The sequence below is a fragment of the Nothobranchius furzeri genome, chromosome 3, assembly GCF_043380555.1.
Source record: "Nothobranchius furzeri strain GRZ-AD chromosome 3, NfurGRZ-RIMD1, whole genome shotgun sequence".
NCBI lineage: Eukaryota > Metazoa > Chordata > Actinopteri > Cyprinodontiformes > Nothobranchiidae > Nothobranchius > Nothobranchius furzeri.
The window spans coordinates 51,434,528-51,454,527 of record NC_091743.1 but is presented as its reverse complement, the minus strand read 5'-3'; the positions used below and the strand labels follow the sequence as shown (position 1 = coordinate 51,454,527).

At 44.1% G+C, this 20,000-nt stretch overlaps 2 protein-coding genes and 1 long non-coding RNA gene across 6 annotated transcripts in view; 1 reads left to right on the top strand and 2 right to left on the bottom strand.

The window, feature by feature from the left end:
- foxp4 (forkhead box P4) overlaps positions 1-20,000 on the bottom strand; it is a 99,488-nt gene that overhangs the window by 42,867 nt on the left and 36,621 nt on the right. The window lies entirely within an intron of this gene.
- LOC139068859 (spectrin alpha chain, non-erythrocytic 1-like) lies at positions 8,339-9,909 on the top strand. Of its 2 annotated transcripts, XM_070549307.1 has the most exons (6): positions 8,339-8,516; positions 8,940-9,032; positions 9,143-9,247; positions 9,320-9,352; positions 9,425-9,460; positions 9,667-9,909. In XM_070549307.1, exons 2-6 carry the CDS (start codon positions 8,967-8,969, stop codon positions 9,742-9,744), a joined length of 318 nt encoding a protein of 105 aa, XP_070405408.1. In that variant the 5' UTR covers positions 8,339-8,516; positions 8,940-8,966; the 3' UTR covers positions 9,745-9,909. The 2 variants fall into 2 exon arrangements, with proteins under 2 accessions (XP_070405408.1, XP_070405407.1); XM_070549306.1 differs by having other exon boundaries at positions 9,320-9,460.
- LOC139068860 (uncharacterized) lies at positions 10,172-11,441 on the bottom strand. The gene is made up of 3 exons (XR_011520114.1): positions 11,212-11,441; positions 10,450-10,511; positions 10,172-10,361 (listed from the first exon to the last, which is right to left on the bottom strand). It is a non-coding gene; the product is annotated as an uncharacterized lncRNA (long non-coding RNA).

The window sequence follows — 20,000 nt, the reverse complement described above, 5'->3', positions numbered from 1 at the left end:
GAGGGAGGCCTAAAAAGGAGGCCCAACAACAGAGCCTTTGTGCTGCCGTGGTGCACACAAACTCATGCACAAAAACACACATACACACATGTACGCACACATCAGCGGTGTCAGACAGGTTTTATTAGAGTTAGAGAGAGAGAGAGAGAGAGAGAGAGAGAGAGAGAGAGAGAGAGAGAGAGAGAGAGAGAGAGAGAGAGAGAGAGAGAGAGAGGGAGAGAGGGAGAGGGAAGAAGGAGGAGGAGGAAGGGGAAGGAGGGGTGAGGAGGTCACCGCTCAGCTTGGAGGCCCGAGAGCACAGTGTGAGTGTGCAAGTGTGTGGGTGTGTGTGTGTCAGTTCGGTGTGTGAGTTCTTCTGACTTTTCATCGCGCCCCTCTGTAAATCATCGCCTCTGACACAGCCTTTAATAACAGTGCATTTTTTAATTCTGCAGGGTCAGACACGCACGCACACACACACACACACACACACACACACACACACACACACACACACACACACACACACACACACACACACACACATACACACACACACACATACACACACATCTATGCAAATTGATTACTTTCTCTTTTTAACATGATTAAAAAAATGTCTCACAACTGTGATTCCTTAAAAGAAAGGCGTGGTGGTTGGCCAGTTAGAAAATACATGAAAGAAAAACACTACTTATGTGCCTCAGGTGTGTGTGTGTGTGTGTGTGTGTGTGTGTGTGTGTGTGTGTGTGTGTGTTTGAGTCTGGTTCAGGTTGCTAAAGCAAACAGGTTTGTGTATGTGATGAATCTGACTCCTAATCCCCAGTGTGTTTGGGGTGACACAGGGGGCAGGGGGACAGAAGGAGGAAGAGAGAGAGAGAGAGAGAGAGAGAGAGAGAGAGAGAGAGAGAGAGAGAGAGAGAGAGAGAGAGAGAGAGAGAGAGAGAGAGAGAGAGAGAGAGAAGAGAAAAGAGAAGGAGTGAGAGAGAGATGGACAGATAAAGAGAGTGAGAGGGAGCAAGAGAGAAGGAGTGAGAGAACGAGCGAGAGAGAGAGAGAGAGACGGATAGAGAGAGAAAAAGAGACAGAGACAAGAGAGGGAGAGAGAAGGAGCAAGACAAAGAGAGAGAAAGAGAAAGAGAGAGAGAGAGACAGGTGGGTACCATATGTTTGAGTAATCCGTCAGCGCTGACTGAGGTCCATTGTTGACGGCCAAAACGAAACAAACCCCCTCCTACCGTCTTCTCCTTGTCCCCCCTCACCCACAGATAAACAGCCCCCGGGGCAGACAGTGGGCTGTCCTTGAGGGAGAAGGAGCAGAAAGGAGGGGGGGTAGTTGGGAGGACCAGCGAGGTGAGGGGGAGGCAGGTGGTTTCAGATTGCTATACTTTTAGTTTGAGAAGAAGGAAAAAAGAGGAGCATATGTGAGGATGAGAGATAAGCTCATTGTTTCATCTGATGTTTCCACAGAGGAGCTAAATGTTTCAGCAGCGTCTGAGGCCACAAATCTCTCCAAAACAAAAAATAAAAACTTCCAACAACCAGGGAAGGAAGACTTGCAGCAAATCTCTCCTCCCTTCCTCTCCCTGCCTGAGAAGAGAGGGACTGCTGAACAGAGTCGGGGTGAGGACGCAGCAAAGGGCTTGTCACACCCAGCTGCCTCTCCACAGGTCTGCATGCTTTTTGATTTTGGATCATTGGGAGAGGTTGGGTTCAGAGAAGCAGTGGATCTCCTTTATTTTACCCCCACAGCCGTCTTTCTTTAGCTCCCCCCTTGAAGCATTGTCACTGAAGCTGAAAGCCCGGCTAAAGCTCTGGCGTTGTTGTCATCCTCATGGGTGATCCCTGTGATCCCCTGTATCCATTTGAACCGCTTCTCCTCAGTCTAGCACCAAAAAAGAACTAAAAAACTAAGCACCTTCGAACTCCATAAAGCCCTCAGCTACTTTAATTCATTTCCTCCTTCTGTCTCATTCTCCATGGCTCCACAGGTTTTCCCCGGCTCCAAGTCTCTCTTATCTCTGATTGCTTCCCTTTCATTGGGTGCTCAGAGGGACTCACGATCACAGAGAAGATGAAACAAGACTAAGATGCAATGCAATCGACAACGCATGCTAATTTGTTAAAAGGATTGATGATGATACACAGTTTACAGTAGTGACTTTAGAGGCATTCATATCAACACCCTTCTTACACAATGGGAGATCAATAAGAAAGCGATGGTTAGTAGGACTGCTTTGTGATTTTCGCTTACGAGTGTGCGTGTGTATTACATCTTGGTTACACACTCACAGTGAAATCCTGTGCATCCAATCCGCCAATCAACAAAAAAGTCCCAACGAGCCAGTTTAGGCAAAGATCATCTCATTTAGGTGAAATATCTATCCCAGGGTATTTGCCACAACTCAGATGCACAGAAAATCACTCTCATCTACTTAACTGAAACTCAACCATTTGTAACAACGTTTGTGTTATTTCTGGCATCCGTCTCAAAATCAGTTAACTCAAAAAGCCAATCAGCTATAGCGAGCCTAGATTACACCCATCTTGCCAAGTTGCAAGTAGCAGCTATGCTAGGAGAGAGGACATTCTGTGGTGATATCATATGCAATGTGACAACGTCCGATTTGTAGTCATGATGATTAGAGCTTCGATGCAGGGACCGGGACAACTCTCTCCCTTATCCTGTTCCCTGAGCGGGTTTACTTAACAGCATCCAGAATGAAAATGAATCGTGCATGTGGGAATTCCCCGCTAGTTGATTCTACTCGCCAATCGGAGGAGGTAGGCGTAATTTCAGCCGGCCAATCGGTCCGTAGTGTCAGCTTGGTCCCAGTTGGACCGCTGGGGAGGAGGTCTGAAATAAAGAGTCGCCTGACCCATGTGTGAAACCAAATTCCAGTTCCAAACTGGTCCCGTACCCGATCATGCCAACGCTAACGTGTAAGCACTTTTAGGCTCCCTATAGACACCTAGTGACATCCAGAATTTACTCCAATGCTAACAGGGAAGCTAAGCCACTTTTTCATACTTTCTATACTTCAAATAATTTTCTTGAGTCAGAGTGTGCTAAAATGCTAAAATGCTAAAATGACCCTTTACAGGGTTAATAAAAAGTCACTCAAACCCCATCGCCCTAGCAGTTTTCACACACTACTAGTTTCTTCTACAATCTGCTCTTTAACTGTATTATTTCCTGCTATTTAAGCTGTTTACTTTATATTTTCTCTACGTGTTTTTCTCCCCAGAAGAAGCTACAATGATGTTCTGCTGAGCTATGGTGGCCTCTCGGAGGAGGTCATCGGCTTGAACACTGTTGCTAACCATTTAATCATTCTCCCTCTCCTGATAATAACTTTTTACTTTCTTTGACAATGAATGTGCTACTACTAGTTTAGTTTAGTTTAGTTTAACCATAGAAACATTACTTGGTATATATGTTGTGTGTACGTGCGTGCGTGCGTGCGTGTGTGTGTGTGTGTGTGTGTGTGTGTGTGTGTGTGTGTGTGTGTGTGTGTGTGTGTGTGTGTGTGTGTGTGTGTGTGCTCTGTCTTCTCGATCCCCAGTGAGTCGTGGTGGATGGTTGCTTATACTGAGCCAGGATCCTCTGGAGGTTTGCATCAAGTCACTGACACTAGTCAGTGACTTGATGCAATCTGCTGGGTTCCTTATATAGGAAACTTTTTTCTGATTTGCTTAATCAACTGACCTGATTTGGAATGTTTACTATTTGAAATGCCTTGAGACGACTTGTCTTGATTTGGTGCTATATAAATAAACTTAAATTGAATTGAATTGAATTGAATGAATTGAATGGGTCCAACTTCAGAGTTGCCAGGCCGCTACCTGCTGGTGGTGGAGCTGCAGTCTGCTTCCAGCTTGTTTCCTGCAAGTTTTAGATCATGAACACGGCTGCTTTGTTTGATTTAGTGATGAATTGCTCCTGTAGACACTAATGAAGGCTGAAGAGACATTTCAGCAGATAGATTAAGATGTTAAATAGACAAATGCACAGCAAGAAGATTAGACCACAGAGTGAGAAGACCACAGATAATTAATAATGGACACTGGGGTGTGCTACTAAATGGCCAAGTGTGCCTCCCAATGTTGGGGATAACCCTTAGCAACCAAAGTTTAGCTTGAAACCTGATAGATTCTTTATTCTTGTGTTTGCAAATGCTGATTATATTTTGAGTGTGGTTTGCTCCAGAAGTTACTGAGTGATAAATGTACATCTAGTGATTACTGTCTGAAGGTTTCATGGTAATTAGTCCAGTGGTTCATGTGATGTTTGGCTAGCAAATCCGTATCTCCTTCCTTTTATCTTTTGTTAGCATGGCTAAAAATATTTTTCCTATCTGCTGCTTCTCTCGCCATCTTCCTACAGCTCAATGTTACTCACAGAGAAGTTTATCTGGCATGTTTTCCCAAGTAGCCTTGTAGCCACTGCCTGTTACTTTTTAGAAATCTGTTGCCCATACTCTTGTTCATCACAGACAACAGATATGCATTCAACAAGAGTCTTAAAATAGACTTTCAGAGATTACTAATGGAAGCTGAATCTTGTGAATGCAGCTGTTGGCCTCATGAGGAAACCCCCATCTTCCACAACCTCTCAGTCTAAACAGCTACAGCTTTGGCTAGCCAGCGAATGGCACACTGCATCTGATTGTAAAATCACAGCTTTTCATCGTGTAAGTTCTTCACCTAACTCACTGGATTTGGAAGATGCCCGAGGTTGGTTTGTTACCTTCAAAAGTTTTAAAATAAAGTAAACCCTTTCATGATTCAATTTTTCTTCAGTCCACCTTACATTCTGTAAAATTAGCAGGATTGATTCTTTTTTTTTTTTTTACTCTTTAAGTCCGGAAATACAAGTTGCTTCATTGCAACAGAAAGAGGAAAGTCTGCTGAGCAGATAGCAGTGTGGTACAGGAAGAACTAGTGATTGTGGTCTTTAGAGTTAAGGGAGAAAAAACAAAGCACTAACAATGTTTCTTGCTGTGTTAGCCGTTAAGCCAGTCATGAAATAATATGTTTAAAGTTGATTCAACAATGTGGAAATGGTAAAAAAAAAAAAAAGATACAGGGTTTAAATATTTAGGAAAGATCAAGTGTTGCCAGGGGGTAAACATATATGTGTGTGTGTGTGTGTGGGGGGGGGGGGGCAGCTTAAACCAAATACTTCCCAAAGCCTGCCAATTTCACGGTGGGTAACAAGTAAACTACACTCTGCCACAGCTTCACCCACTCCTCCAACCAAGCCCCCACAATGCCGCTCAGAAAATGGTCCCATCCCGGAAGTAAGAAAAATTGCAGTTCCACCCTCATCCGCTGGGGGCTGGTGCCAGAAGCGAGCAAATCCTCATTGACTCCCATGTTAAAAATGCCGATTTCACAGCAGAAATAAACATGTTTACAGCCTGGTGCCAAAACATGTTTTTTGTCTAAATTATCTAGTTTATACTCATGACAACTCTGAGGGGGGTGAATTTTTTTCTCACTCTTCTGTTTAAGTGTATTGAAAGCCTAAAATTCTGTATAATTAATGAGCATCCGACACACGTGACCGCCGCCTCAGACCCACGTGACCACAGAGCTAGCTCCGTGGAAAGGCCTCAGTACAGCCTCGGTCTGGCTTGGAAACTGCTCCGGCATTTTGAGTCTCTGTGTTTGTGTATTCTTCTTTGGATATTATTGGTGCAATTGTTGGACAAAATGACTTGCAGTGGTATTAATTGCACTAATAGAGCGTCCAAGGAGTCTCCACTTCATTTTTTTCGGTAAGTTAAAATCTATATTCGTATTTTATGTCACTGCTACCTTTAAACTAGCTGAGTTTACCGAAGTAGCTAGCTAACTATCAGTTTAACATGTAGCATGTACTGTTTAACCATGAAATTTAAATGTAAAATACGGTAAAATAATTAATAGGGCATATTTAGATGGGTAATAGGGTAAAACCCAGTGCATTTAAGATAAAAATGGGTTGAAATATGACGGAGCGCTAAGAGGGAGACTTCTGTGTCCATTCTTCCATCCGGTAATCCCCAGCGGTCAGGCCGGGCAGCCTGGACGATCCGGCGCCTATTTGCTGCGCCTAGCTGCTGCGCGGTCTGACCGCTCGTGGAGTTTTTCATGTCTGACTTTAACCGCATCTAATACTGTATTACGGCGTGAGCGCAACAGCGACAACTTAATATCGATGTGTAAGCAGCCTGAGTGGTAGGGTGTTTTCATCTGAACCCTCCAGCAGGCTATGCTGCACTATTGACGTGTTAGCGCGCGGCGCTAACAACTTAGCGACGTGACATGTCTCTGAGAAAGCGTAAAACACGGACGCTTCTTCTGAAGCGGAAAATAACACCTCTTCTTAAGCAGAGCAGGATGTCGCCTCGGCTCGTTCACGGCCGAGCCGGACTGAGCTCGATAACATTGACCAAGCACAGCCACTGGGCCGTTGTAGCTGCCACCAGGCCTGCTGAAGGAACTCCAGCGGGTTTCATCAGACTCGTAAAGTTTCTTGTTTTTGCTGGGGATTTCTGTATTTTACCGCTCCCTCCTGCAGTCTTCCCCTATTAAAATTTAAAATGTGTAACTTTATGTATTGTGATGAATGACTAATATTCATGTTAAACTGAAACGTTAGGCATTTAGGGGGAAAAAACAAAATAATAAACATTATACAGATGTCAAATAAATCAAACTGTAATTAAACTATATATTTTCAAAGTCATATAGACAGCATGATGGTTTGTGTGATCCGCGCGGTTTCACTTACACCCCTTTAATGATCAGGCTGTTTTTTATTATTTTTATCAGCTGATAGCAGTTAAAATTATGGTAAAAAATAATTTTATCTGTTTTTGATAACTTAATGCCCAGGAAGAGCATCTTCCTGGGCATTAAATATAACCCAAATGTTTTATTATGAGCAGATCTGATGAAGGTTTAGACAAGCAGTCTGCAAAGTAAAACTTGTTTAGAGTCCAAACTCTTACTAAAGCTTTTGAAAAGAAAAAATGGTTGAATTTTGAGAAATATCCACAACAGGGGAGCGAGACCTCTGAAAAATGTATATTTTCTCTGAATTCATAGAATAATGTGAAGATTCTGGGAAAAGTTGGGATTCTGAGATTAAAACGTAAATCTTTCTAATCATAATTCTGGCAGTTTTTGTGTCCTTCTGCTGTGGAAAGTCGTGCAACATGAAGATACTGAGAAGATGCTTACAACCTGTATTTTTATTCCATCCATAAATAAAATCATGAGCTATTTTTTTAATCCAAATTTGATCCAAAGGGCCATCGTTGGTTCCAGACCCGTTCTAGAACATTCCTCTAATCTTAAAGTCATCATCAGTTTCTTCCTTTTAACAAATATTTATTTGTTCAAATATTTAATATTTATAACTGGAATATTTGTTCCTCCCTCTCCCACTGCAGTTAGTCCTGTCCTGCAACCCTGTTTTTGCAGCTTAGTGAAGCCAACCATCACTAACCTGGGGGTGGTTTTGGACCCAGAGATGCGGATGGACTCCCACATTAGCCAGGTGGTTAGATCCTGCTTTTCCCGGCTTCGCCAGCTACCAAAGATGAAGTCCATCCTGAAAGACGTGTCATATTTTCTCCCCAAGCTGGACATGACCGTCATGTATCGGTCCAAAATAGTGTGATGATATTGTGTTTTTGTACATAACAGACTTTTTAACAGACAAATTTGTCGCATTCTCCTACACCTCTTCACGGGCTCGCCACAGTAAATATTCTATTTGGCAAGAGATAAACTTTATTGTATTTATCCTAGTGAATCTATAATTAAACGGGTAAACTAGTAGTAGCACATCCAACATCAAAGAAAGTAAAATGTTATTATCAGGAGAGGGAGAATGTTTAAGTGGTTAGCAGCAGTGTGCTAGCCGATGGCCCCCTCCATGAGGCCACCACAGCTCAGCAAAACGTCATTGTAGCTTCTTCTGGGGAGAAAAACACTTAGAGAAAAAATAAAGTTAACAGCTGAAATAGCAGGAAATAATACAGTTAAAGAGCAGATTGTAGAAGAAAGAAACCCCTGGGTTAAACTGGTCTGTCTACTGCATAATGCTGAACTCTAACATGTGTCCTCAGGGAAGGACCTGATTGGTGTCCAGAACCTGCTGAAGAAGCACCAGGCTCTGCAGGCTGAGATCACAGGTCATGAACCTCGCATCAAGGCTGTCACCCAGAAAGGAGAGACCATGGTGGAAGAAGGTAGAGCAGGTCTGGTCCTGACATGTTTCTGAGGTGTCTGCAGGTTCTGGCTCACTTTTTTTGGGTCCAGGTCACTTCGCTGGTGAGGAAGTGAAGACTAAGCTGTCAGAGCTTCATGGACGTTGGGACACGCTGAAGGCCAAGGCGTCCCAGAGGAGGCAGGACCTGGAGGACTCTCTGCAGGCCAAGCAGTACTTTGCGGATGCTAATGAGGCCGAGTCCTGGATGAGGGAGAAGGAGCCCATCGTTGGAAGTCCAGACTAAGGGAAAGACGAGGACTTGGCCGAGGTATGGAAGTCCCTTCCTGAGAAACTCCAATCGCTTTTCTTTGCTCTCTTTCCAGTCCTTCATAATTAGTGTTTCTGTATTTGGCATTTCCTTCGGTTGTCTACCAGACATCGTTGCTCGTTTGAGCGTCTCATGGGTTAGGAGTAGAAGTGCTGGCCTCGCACAGGAAGTGATGACAAACGTGTTCCCGTCGCTCTTATTTCAAACGGTTTACAAGCTGTGATGTGTGTTCCCGCTGCAGAGCAGCCATGACACGTGGCAGCCGGCAGAAGGCTCACGCTTTTCCACTAAACACCCGCAGAGCTACGTCTGCGGTGAACTGAGCAGGGTTTGTTTTACGGTGGCGGATCCGATTGGACCATCGCTGCGAGAAAGCTCCACTTGTGTCAGACGAGCTGAAGGTTCTGATGTTCTGCTCCACAGGCTCTCCTGAAGAAGCACGAGGCCCTGATGTCGGACCTGTCGGCTTACGGCAGCAGCATCCAGGCCCTGAAGGAGCAGGCCCAGTCCTGCAGGGTGAGTTCAGAATCCTCGGCCCGTCAGAACATTCTTATCCACCACGTTCTAACACCAGACCTGTTAACCCGACAGCAACAAGGTGATCAGCAGGTGCTTTTGTCCTGCAGGACCTGAAGGCCAATGAGTCCCGCCTGAGGGACATCAACAAGGTGGCATCTGAACTGGAGTCAGAAGGTCTGATGGCTGAGGAGGCTCCTATGGTTCAGGCTCAGGTGAGCGTCACCTGTCTGCAGCAGCTGGTCCCTCTCACTTCCTGGTTTAACTCTGCTCGTCTCTGTTTGTAGCAACAAGAACATCTGGGTTCTGCTCCTGGAAAGGTGCGTGTTGTCCTCCGCCTCCACCAGAACCAGACGTGGTGTTTATGTTACCACTCATTTGTTTGTTTACAGGATGAAGCCGACTCTAACACGGCGTCACCCTGGAAGGTGAGTTCATTCAGCTGATCAGAGGTCACCTCTGATGGCAGCAGTCACGGCCGACCGTGCTGACATCACACAGGAATTCAGGTGACCCGGCAGGCACCAGGTTTTGGTGAAAGTGGGGACATGTCAGCTGGTTGCCATGGCTAGTTATCTTTATGCATCTGTATGACTGCTGACTGGTGTGTGTTTCCTGTGACCTTTGACCTCAGACCGTACGGTTGGGCGTTCAGACGACGGCTAACTTTAATTCCATCAAGGTAAGAGGAAGCTCTTCCCTTCCTGTCTGAGCGATCCGTCTCCAGGTTTCTTCGTCCGGCGTCCAGCCGGCGTCCACCTTCATCTCACCTTCATCTCATCTCACTTCATTTATAGTGCAATACTTTCACATTATCATTTTCCCACACTTCTGTATACCTGTATTTTGTTGTTTTTCAATAAAGAATGACAAATTATTTAAGTTTGGTTTTTGTTGCACACAAATATATATCTGTAAAAAATATCTACAAAGCTAATGTTTACATAACAAGTATGATTGGGTTTTGCAATACGGCACTCAAGTTTATTTTAGTAAGATTTTCAAACCAAGTAAAGTTAGTAAAGAACACATTTCTATTGTCTGCTAAGAAACTGTTGGGATTTAAAATGGGCCTGTTGTACAAATAACTTGTAAATGATTATTCCTCACTTTTGTCTTAACCAAAGAAATTCCAGTAATTGAGCAAAAACATTTATTTTTAACACTACATTTTATAAAACAGGGCGCAAAGTGTCGGCACATGTAGGTATTTATGTCGATGGTCCGCCCCAACCGAACCAGGAGACACAGACGTCAGGGAGGCCAAGGTTGTCTCTGCAGCTCTCTGGGCACCACGCCTCACTCAGCTGTCTCCAATGATCCAAATGGCTATGGAGGAAAAAATAACAGGTTTGGCCTAGCTGTTTAAAGTACAAAACCATTCATGAAGTGGTCAAGACAAGTACTTGGAACTTACACGCTGCGTTGTGTAGCTGACGTTGGAGACACACAGGCTGCCATGGTGACCTTTTAATAGATCTAAGAAAAAAATGTAATAAAAGAATGAAACTTAAAAACTCCCAGACCTCATGTCATATTTACTCATCAGCTATGGCTGATTTGTTTGGATCACAGTGAGTTACACTAATTCTAATATATTTTTATTTCTATTATACATACATACTTTTTAACTGTTATTTTCACATGACTGTTATCAGGCTCTCTTGTTCTGGTTCTGATGATAACTCTGTGTCTTCCAGTAAGTTATCTTGTGCTTACTTCATCTGTATAATGTCTCTTTACTTTTGGTAAATTGTACTGAGTCCAGAATAAAGGCTAGTTGGCTGTACAAGATACAAACAAGTATTACGTTTTGGAAATATATGAAACACCGCCAGCATCTGTTAGAGCCTGTGGCGGGGTGCTGAGGGCCGGCTCCAGCCCAGGAATGAGCTCTACACGCCGGCCGGGAGGGTTTGAAACACCGCCATCCTCTCCTCTGCTGGCTGTAAATTCTGTTATGGTTACCGGTGCTTGTGTTGCAATGTGAAACGCTTGGTCTCAGATTTTGTAAGAAAGATAATAAAATGTCCCCCCAAAATACGACTTAAATATATTTTCTCTTCTTCATGATACATTTAATGGCTGGTGCGACTCAGGAGTGATAGCGCCAAAAAAAACTACTGAAAACTTGCTCAAAGCAAAATGTTTTCATTACGGAAATAAATTATAAACTTACCGATTTAAAACTTTTTTAATACAGGTACTTCTCACGAACAGGCGCAGAAAACCTCCACCTAAACTCCGTGTAAGGTTCAGGTCGATGGGTGTTCCAGTTAGCTCCGGTTGGGTTGAAGCTAGGTGGCTACATCCGTTAGCTCGGCTCCCACCTCCGCTTTAGCTTTGGGTTAGCCAGGGTTAGCTTCAGGTTAGCTCGTAGCTAGTTCGCCTGGGTGTCGTCACTCGAGCCCAGCCTTACAGCCACACCCTCAGCGCCTCCTCTCTTCCCTTTTATGGAATTGTCTGGGCTGGACGGAACCTGTGACACGGTCAAAATGGCGGTGGTGGACACCTCCCATTATGGACAGATAACGTGAAATTGAAGCCTATGGAATCGAATTGTCCAGTATATGTACAGTCTATGCCTCCAACGTGTTCTCGTGTGTGCCTTCATATCTGGTATTCATCATTTCTTTCTGCCCGCCCTTCTACAGCCAGTTGTTTCCTCTCACAAGAGAAAAAAAGACACTCTTGAGACTGTCTTAAAGCAGTGGTTCACTCGTTTAATCAATACATTTGCAGTAGTCTCTAGCAGAAACGAATGCCTTGTAAATCGTTCTCGGGGGAAAATTTACTGATGCAAAATCTCTTGGGAAAAAGTTGCGTACATCACAGCTGAGCTTCAGACGGCAAGTTTTCAAGTCCCATTTTCTGTTTTTTTGCACATCTCACCCTGGATTGGATAACAGTAATGCAACTCTACCACAGACTTGCAACATGGATGTTTTATCTCCACAAACAGCACAAGCCTGGATGAGCTTCAGCCGTGTGGTGGAGTTGCTAATGCTAACAGTTAGCTTAAACAAGCCGAGATATCCGCTGCTGATTTCTAGACGTTAAAACGTCAGTCTTCCTAACACTAACCCGTGAGTCATGATCGTCACAGTGTGACGTAGACCTGTGAGAATTTTCAAATGCTAGATGTTCACCGTCTATATTCTATTCCTAAATCTTTCATGAATAATGAGCTAATGGCTTTACTATGTCACTAAAGTGTATGTTTGTTGTCTTAAAACAGCTCCAACCACCAAAGTTTCAAACCACCACCAAGGATTGCCACTATCAAAAGTTTAAAACCCTTTTAATACAAGATAAATATATCGGCCTTGGCTGAGCTCAATCTAGCCGTTAGCTTATCAAGCGTGATGTATATGATCACTGTTTCTCCAAACAGAGGTAATTCAGGAAGCTTTCCTGAACAAGTAAAATAGGAATTATAACTTTTACATAAAAATGCAAATCAAAGGAGCCTATACCTTTAAGAAGCACTAAGTACTTCAATCTTTTGAGCAGGAACAATCTGGGACACCTTGGAAGCCATGGGCCGGCGGCCATCCCTTCCAGCTATTTAATGTAATGTTTCCGCAGTATAACGGCACGGATTGAGAGCTGAGGTTTTGAAACGGCTGAAGCAAGCTTCTCTGGGCCCAGGCTGACCATTAAAGAGAGGAAAGACCGCATTCATGAGCCAATGCAATAAAAACTCACAAACTCCAAAAAGAACTTCAAAATATGCTGTCATGTTTGAAAAGCCTGGATGATTATAGATTTTTCTTTTATTCATGAACTGTTTTTTCTTTTTTTTTTTCTCATAAAAGCGACCTGTTCAAAACTCCAGGGACCATGCCATTTTCCAGATGGTTCTCTTCAGCTCAAAAGTGTTTGTTGGAAATTGAAAACCTCTCCCCAACAACGAAGTCCCAAAACACATCTAATGTTTTGACTGATTCACAGGGGTTATACCCACGGCCATAAAAAAGGAGCTGACTGTATACGCTGGACTGCTTTATATCATGACACAATTCATCATCGTACACACACGCGCACACACAAACACACACACAAACACACACACACACACACACACACACACACACACACACACACACACACACACACACACACTGAATTGTCACATAGAAAAAAAACAAGTCTACAGCCTCTTAAGGAGATGTTTGCAGCTTATTTTTCTGTCGAGTGAAGAGCGAAGGCATCAAGAAAAAGACGATTAAAGATAATAATGAGGTGAGAGGGGACAGAAAGAGAAAGGAATTCCCTTCCCAAGAATTTAAAAAAGGAAAAGTTCTCTCTCTACTGTAGACCTCTTCTTGGTCTAGGCTGCTAATTGATGGCAAATAGCTCTACAGCAGTTTCCTCACACACACAAGCGCACACACACACTTGTGAGCCAGAGAAACACAAGAATACACGTCATACATTATATCCACATATGCAGTTTCCCTGCGGTTTTTAACACAGCTCGTTTGGCAGGAGAGGAAGGTCTCTCTCCAGACAGACCCAACCCATAAAGGAAAACACACACACACACACACACACACACACACACACACACACACACACACACACACACACACACGCACACACGCACGCACACACGCACGCACGCACGCACGCACGCACACACACACACAGATGCAAACACCCATAGACTGACAGTGTGGCTTGTAATATTTAGCATCATCTCCCATAAAGAAGGACAGTTAAGCAGTTGGGAAGACCTGTTAGGGGTAGGGTCAAGTTCAGGCGACCTGCAGAAGTTGAAGTTGTTTCTTCTGTCGTTTTCAGCAGAGCTTGGGAGTGTGTGGGAGGAGAGCTTACCGTGAGGCCAGTCTGTGATGGGGATAGCACTAGCCTGGCAACCAGGCCCCACATATGGAAACGGTTTAACTCTTATTATTAATAACCCCTTAAAAAAGAAAAAAAAAGCCCAACTAATAACACATGCAAGCCACTGCCACAACCTGGCTGCAACACAGGAGGCAAACACACACAAACCAAGACTGTCTGCAGTGTGCACATGCATACACAAACACACTCAGACACCTATTGGTTAAACAGAAAACACACACACACACCCACACACACACACACACACACACACAAACACACACTAAGTGATTGGCCTGTAACACTGTTAGACTGCCTGCCCACTTCAATGGGAATAAAACTCTTTCATGTTTTTTGGTTCAGAGAGTTTCTACACCTGGTTGTGGCTGTGGGGATGGAGATAGACACACCCTCACACCCAGTCTTACCACACACACACACACACACACACACACACACACACACACACACACACACACACACACACACCGGAAACAGGCTGGAACAACAAAGCCTGGTTGCTACACAAAAAGTTAAACGTTTTAGAAAGGCACACAGTTTTTAACTTCCCCAAACGAGAAGCAGGGGCGTAGGGAGGATAACAAAAAAATGTTTTTGGTTTTTAAAAAAAGAAAAAAGACAAAGGATGTGCTGTAGATTTTGTAACAAATTCTGGATAAAAAATGACTCTGGTTGAATAAAAGTAAAAGACAAGAAGGTGGAACTGCTCTTTTTGTCATTTTGCCCCCTATTTTTGGACAATTTAACATTTTTGTTAGCGTGGATATGTTTTAATTAGAGTAAACAGAATGTGTAAATCAAGAGATTTATCTGTATTAATTACGTGTTTGATTTAGAAACCATCTAAAACGGATGGAAACAAACTGATTGTGTGATCTTGATTAGTGCACACTGCAGTAAATAGCCCAATATTTCCAATACAATCACAAAAACGGTGAGCAAAGTATTTAAACAATGTTGTTTGCATTGTGAAAAGTTACCTGCTTATTTCATAACAACTTATTATGATTTTAATAAAACAAAATTAATTAGGAGAATTAAAGTTTGATCTCTTTTCAAATCTTTAAGATTCAGCAAAACTTTACTATTATCTTCAAATGAGCATCACTTTACTCATAACATTGTTTGACATCTTCCATTTCTCTTAAATAACATCCAAACTAATCAGACACATTTTCCTGTCAGGTGAATTAAAGGGCCGCCCTGCTTTCTTCCTGCAGCAGAAGACGAGAGGAAAAGTAGAGCCACATTCCTCTCCTCCTCCCTGTTGACTCTAATCTCTCTTTTAAAATGGCTCGCACAAAGAACCAGCGCAGACTAGCTAATTAGCAACACTTTCGGCCTCTGCAGCTTTTGTGTGTTTGGTGTGTCTGCACATTCATTGTGTGCATCCCGGGCTCTCGACTGTTTCCAGGGTAACTGCTTTGCCTAGCAGCTTCACAAGCGTTACACATTTTGTCTTTAGTCTCTTCCTTCTTCTTCTTCTTCTTCTTCTCCGTCCCCTAACTGTGTCCATCTCTTCTGTGAGGCTGAAGTGGAGGAATGAAAGAGTTGGGGGTGAGGGGGTGGGGCTTCAAGAAACGGGAGAACAAAAGGACCGAGATGTGAGGACTGAGTGACCCTTGTTTACGGGAGTATCTGGGAGCTCTGAACTCTTTCTTCCCAAAGGACTCTGGACACTTCCTGAGCTAAAAGTGGTCATGGCTGCTGGTTTTTTATTGAGAAAGTGGTAGATAGTGACCAGTGCTAACATACACACACAGTTTTAGCAAGGAGGTCACTCAGTTTTGCTCAGTGACCTCTGACCTTAAAAAAGGCTGCAGTCACCCCAGTAATAAGTCACCGCCTGAGAACTAAAAGTCAACAACTGCCCTTTCCAACCTTTTAATGCTCTTCATTAGGAGAGCTGTCCTGGATCATGCATGTGTGTGTTTGTGTGTGTGTGTGTGTGTGTGTGTGTGTGTAGGTGTGCATGTTTTTTACCTGACATCACTGCTTGAAAACGCTGCTATGGTGACCAAAACTAAATCAGGTGTGTAACTCAGCTCCCACAGCAGAAGCTGGACAAACAAACATTTCTTCTTCTGCTGTCGACGGTTTCGTCTGAGCGTCTGGACTGGCAGGAGTCCAACCAACTGTGACTGCGTCCACGGCTGATTGGACAGTGTCTCATGTGTGTCCAGGAGCTCTTAAACAAGCTGTCCCTTCTGCGGCGTGCTTCATAAACCTAACTGATGAATACGTAACAGTTTCACTCTAGAGGATGCTGCTGTGAAATCAGCAACTCTTCCCAGCTGCATATCTTTGGCCTTCTTTTGCAATTAGAGCATCTGAAGGTTACAGAGCAGAGAAACACCAACAGCAAAGTATCTGAAAGGACGTTTGTAGTATGAGAAAAAAAATAACATCTCTAATGCTCTGTCATTGGATTCTCCACAGTTCAATGGCCTGGCTGGAAAAAAAAGAGTAAAAATGTTTTATGGGTGCTCATAAATACAATATCGCAGCATCACAGAATTAGGTCTCAATGTGCGAAAAAAAAGAGAAAGAAATGACTGAATGAGAAACGTGGGGGGAGGGAGTCGTGTGAAAGTCATCACACACAGATGAGGTTGTGTGTGAGGGGAGTTTAACATCTAGCGATAACTATATAGCTTCACCCTCCTATGGAAACAACTGCAGCACTTGATATGATACGTTGAGAAAAACTTTACTACAACAACTTATTTTGAGGTATAAAAGTTGAAAAATATGAAGAGAAATCAAAAGTCTCATAAAAGACTGAGCTGCTGGGGATTTCAAGGCTCCTAGAGGAAGCTGAGATACTAAAGGTCTCGTTGTATCGCCGTGGTAACTGCAGTGGGTGTTCTGTGATGCTAAGCAACCCCACCTCCCCCCTCCTCTGTCCCAGAATGACCCCATATGACCTGTGCACTTTGTTGACCTCACACATAAAGAGGAAGGCCTGGTCCAGACAGGGGGAAAGCTTTTAGGAGGTGACGGGACTCAAGAACGGAGGCCCCCCCAAAAACTGATTTACTGTCCAGCGCGCACAGCGGAGGGGCAGATGGATGGACGCACGGACCGTTTTACTCTAGCACAGGTAACACGCCTCGCAGGTGTGCTGAGTGCACCCCTCATCTGAAAAGAAAAGCACATCACAAATCAAGTTTCCCTTTTGCCTCTCAAGCCACCCCTTCACCTTTTTCAAACCTTTGCACTCGTGACCTGAAAGTGAACCCACAGCTGAGTAGGAGGTCAAATCAGACATAACACTACTCACATCCCATAATTTAGCAAAAGCTACAGAAATCCCGTGTGCTGTCAAACCTCCCCAGCTCAGTCCACACAGCCACCAATTACTGAGTCCAGCTAATCAAACAGGAAGCCATACGTTTTCCAAATCATCCAGCATCTGTTAACTTACACACACACACACACATACGCACACACACACACACATACACACACAAACACACACACACAAGCAAAAACCAGCTATCTTTCATCAGTGTTTGTGTGTATCTGAGATCTGTATCGGTTGCTCCTGATCTCCAGTCATCACTGTGGCTCTTAATTACACCCTTCATTAACCCACATCAGCTTTGTGAATGTGTGTGTGTGTGTGTGTGTGTGTGCGTGTGTGCGTGCGTGCGTGCGTGCGTGCGTGCGTGCGTGCGTATGTGTGTGTGTGTGTGTGTGTGTGTGTGTAAGAGAGGGGGGGGGGGGCAGTGATTGCTGATACGTGAGTGGACACATGAGACAGAGACGAGTGAAGCACAGAGGAAAAAAACTAGAACATGACAAATGGGAGTGGGGATCGAAGCTCCAAACCAATTTCTAAAACTGTTCCTTTTAAACCCCGGGGGAAGGGATACCACGGCTGCAGTCTGCCTCTCTTCTGAGCGGAGAAGGAAGAGATGAAAAGAAAGAGGGAAGAGGGGAGACTAGTCTGGCTGATTTTTCTTTTTTTTGACCGATGAGCGCCTCTCCCAGGAGGAGATGGCACCTTTCTGCCACCGTCACTTTCCTCTTCCTACCCACTGTTCTCTTCATCAGTCGGTGCTGTGTCACTAAAGCAATTAACTCATGCTGGAAAGGAAAGAAAAGAAAAGAAAAGAAACAAAAAGAAAAGAAAAGACGGGAAGGGGCAGCATTTACAGAGCGGACTTTTACATCTGAGAAAAAACACACAAGGTATGAGAGACTTAAAACACACGAAGAGAATTGAAGACACCTGGTTCTCGTCAGAGCACCCTCCACCCAGTCGCATAAACACACACACACACACACACACACACACACACACTTTTTGAGGTCTGTTAGGATTTATCCTGCTTACATTTCTCCTCTGCTATGCATCATTTCATGTCCACACCCGGCACCTCAACAAAGTGCCATACACTCTCCACTGCACTCTCGCTTTTCCGACCTCTTCTTCCTCTGCACCCACACCTCCACCCCACCCCCTCCCATGATGAGGCAGATCTCTTCACTTTCCTCCTTCTCTCTGTCTTCCCCTTTTCCTGCTCTCATGTTCTTTCTGGGGAGGCAGACAGGCCACATTCCACAGGGAGGCCCAGGCGCCCTTTTCTGACACGTCTCAGCTTTACACCCCTCCCTCATCCCTCTGTTTCTTCTTCCTAACCCCCCCCCCCATCCACACCATGTTGCCTTTTCCCCTGTCCTACCTTCATTTCCATGTATCCGTCCATCCGCCCTTCCCAATCTATCTATCTATCTATCTATCTATCTATCTATCTATCTATCTATCTATCTATCTATCTATCTATCTATCTATCTATCTATCTATCTATCTATCTATCTATCTATCTATCTATCTATCTATCCATCCATCCATCCATCCATCCATCCATCCATCCATCCATCCATCCATCCATCCATCCATCCATCCATCCATCCATCCATCCATCCATCCATCCATCCATCCATCCATCCATCCATCTATCTATCTATCCATCTATCTATCTATCTATCTATCTATCTATCTATCTATCTATCTATCTATCTATCTATCTATCTATCTATCTATCTATCTATCTATCTATCTATCTATCTATCTATCTATCTATCTATCTATCCTAAAACAGGGGAACAGAGGAGGTCTGATGGATGAAGATGGCTGTGGTTCCTCTCAGGTTCCCAGGGGCCCTGAGGAAAAGACAGCTCTGTGTTCTGACAACACGGTGCTGTCAGGAGTTCTGTGTATCGGTTGTGTGCAGCGGTGTCGCCGAGTCGTTTCTACTCCAATGCTCACCGGCATGGTGTTTAAGCTCAAACAGTGGTCCACACTGCACCTCGAGGTGAGAGACTCAAGCGTGGACTAGAGAGGAGTTACAAGGAGGAGGTGGAGGGATATCTAAGACTCTGAGATGGTGCCGCTAGTAATGTTATTTTTGTTTTGCTTTTCAGAAAGAAGGGTATTTGGCCTCAGGAATATTCTAAAGCAACATCTACAGGAAAAAGTGAAATGTTAATGCAAACGACTGAAATCTGCAGCAGACTTTAGTTCTTACGTTATTTTTGTTGAACAACTAATACAATTCGGAACTTTTTTTGCGAGAGACGGGAAGTTAATAGATGATAGGTTGAACAATTCATAAATTTTAAAATCAATGTGAAAACCAAATGATCCTTTTAGACCTTTCAAATTAAAAGCATGGTCTATAAAGCAGACATAATAAATGAAAAATGGTAAATGGCCTGTATTTGATATAGCGCCTTCTAGAGTCCTGGAACCCCCCAAGGCGCTTTACAACACAATCAGTCATTCACCCATTCACACACACATTCACACACTGGTGGGGATGAGCTACAATGTAGCCACAGCTGCCCTGGGGCGCACTGACAGAGGCGAGGCTGCCGAGCACTGGCGCCACCGGTCCCTCCGACCACCACCAGCAGGCAATGTGGGTTAAGTGTCTTGCCCAAGGACACAACGACAGCGACAGACTGAGCGGGTCTCGAACCGGCGACCTTCCGGTTGCGAGGCGAGCACTTAACTCCTGTGCCACCGTCGCCCAGCAAAACACATCTTTTCTATCCTTTTATGCTGCCATGTGGGTCTCTACTGCCTCT

Bases quoted from the DNA above. Each gene is read 5' to 3' on its own strand.
- LOC139068859 (XM_070549306.1), top strand. From the start codon at position 8,967: ATGTCGGACCTGTCGGCTTACGGCAGCAGCATCCAGGCCCTGAAGGAG. The intron at 9,248-9,319 runs GTGAGCGTCACC...CTCTGTTTGTAG, and splicing joins CTCCTATGGTTCAGGCTCAG to CAACAAGAACATCTGGGTTC. The intron at 9,461-9,666 runs GTGAGTTCATTC...CTTTGACCTCAG, and splicing joins ACACGGCGTCACCCTGGAAG to ACCGTACGGTTGGGCGTTCA.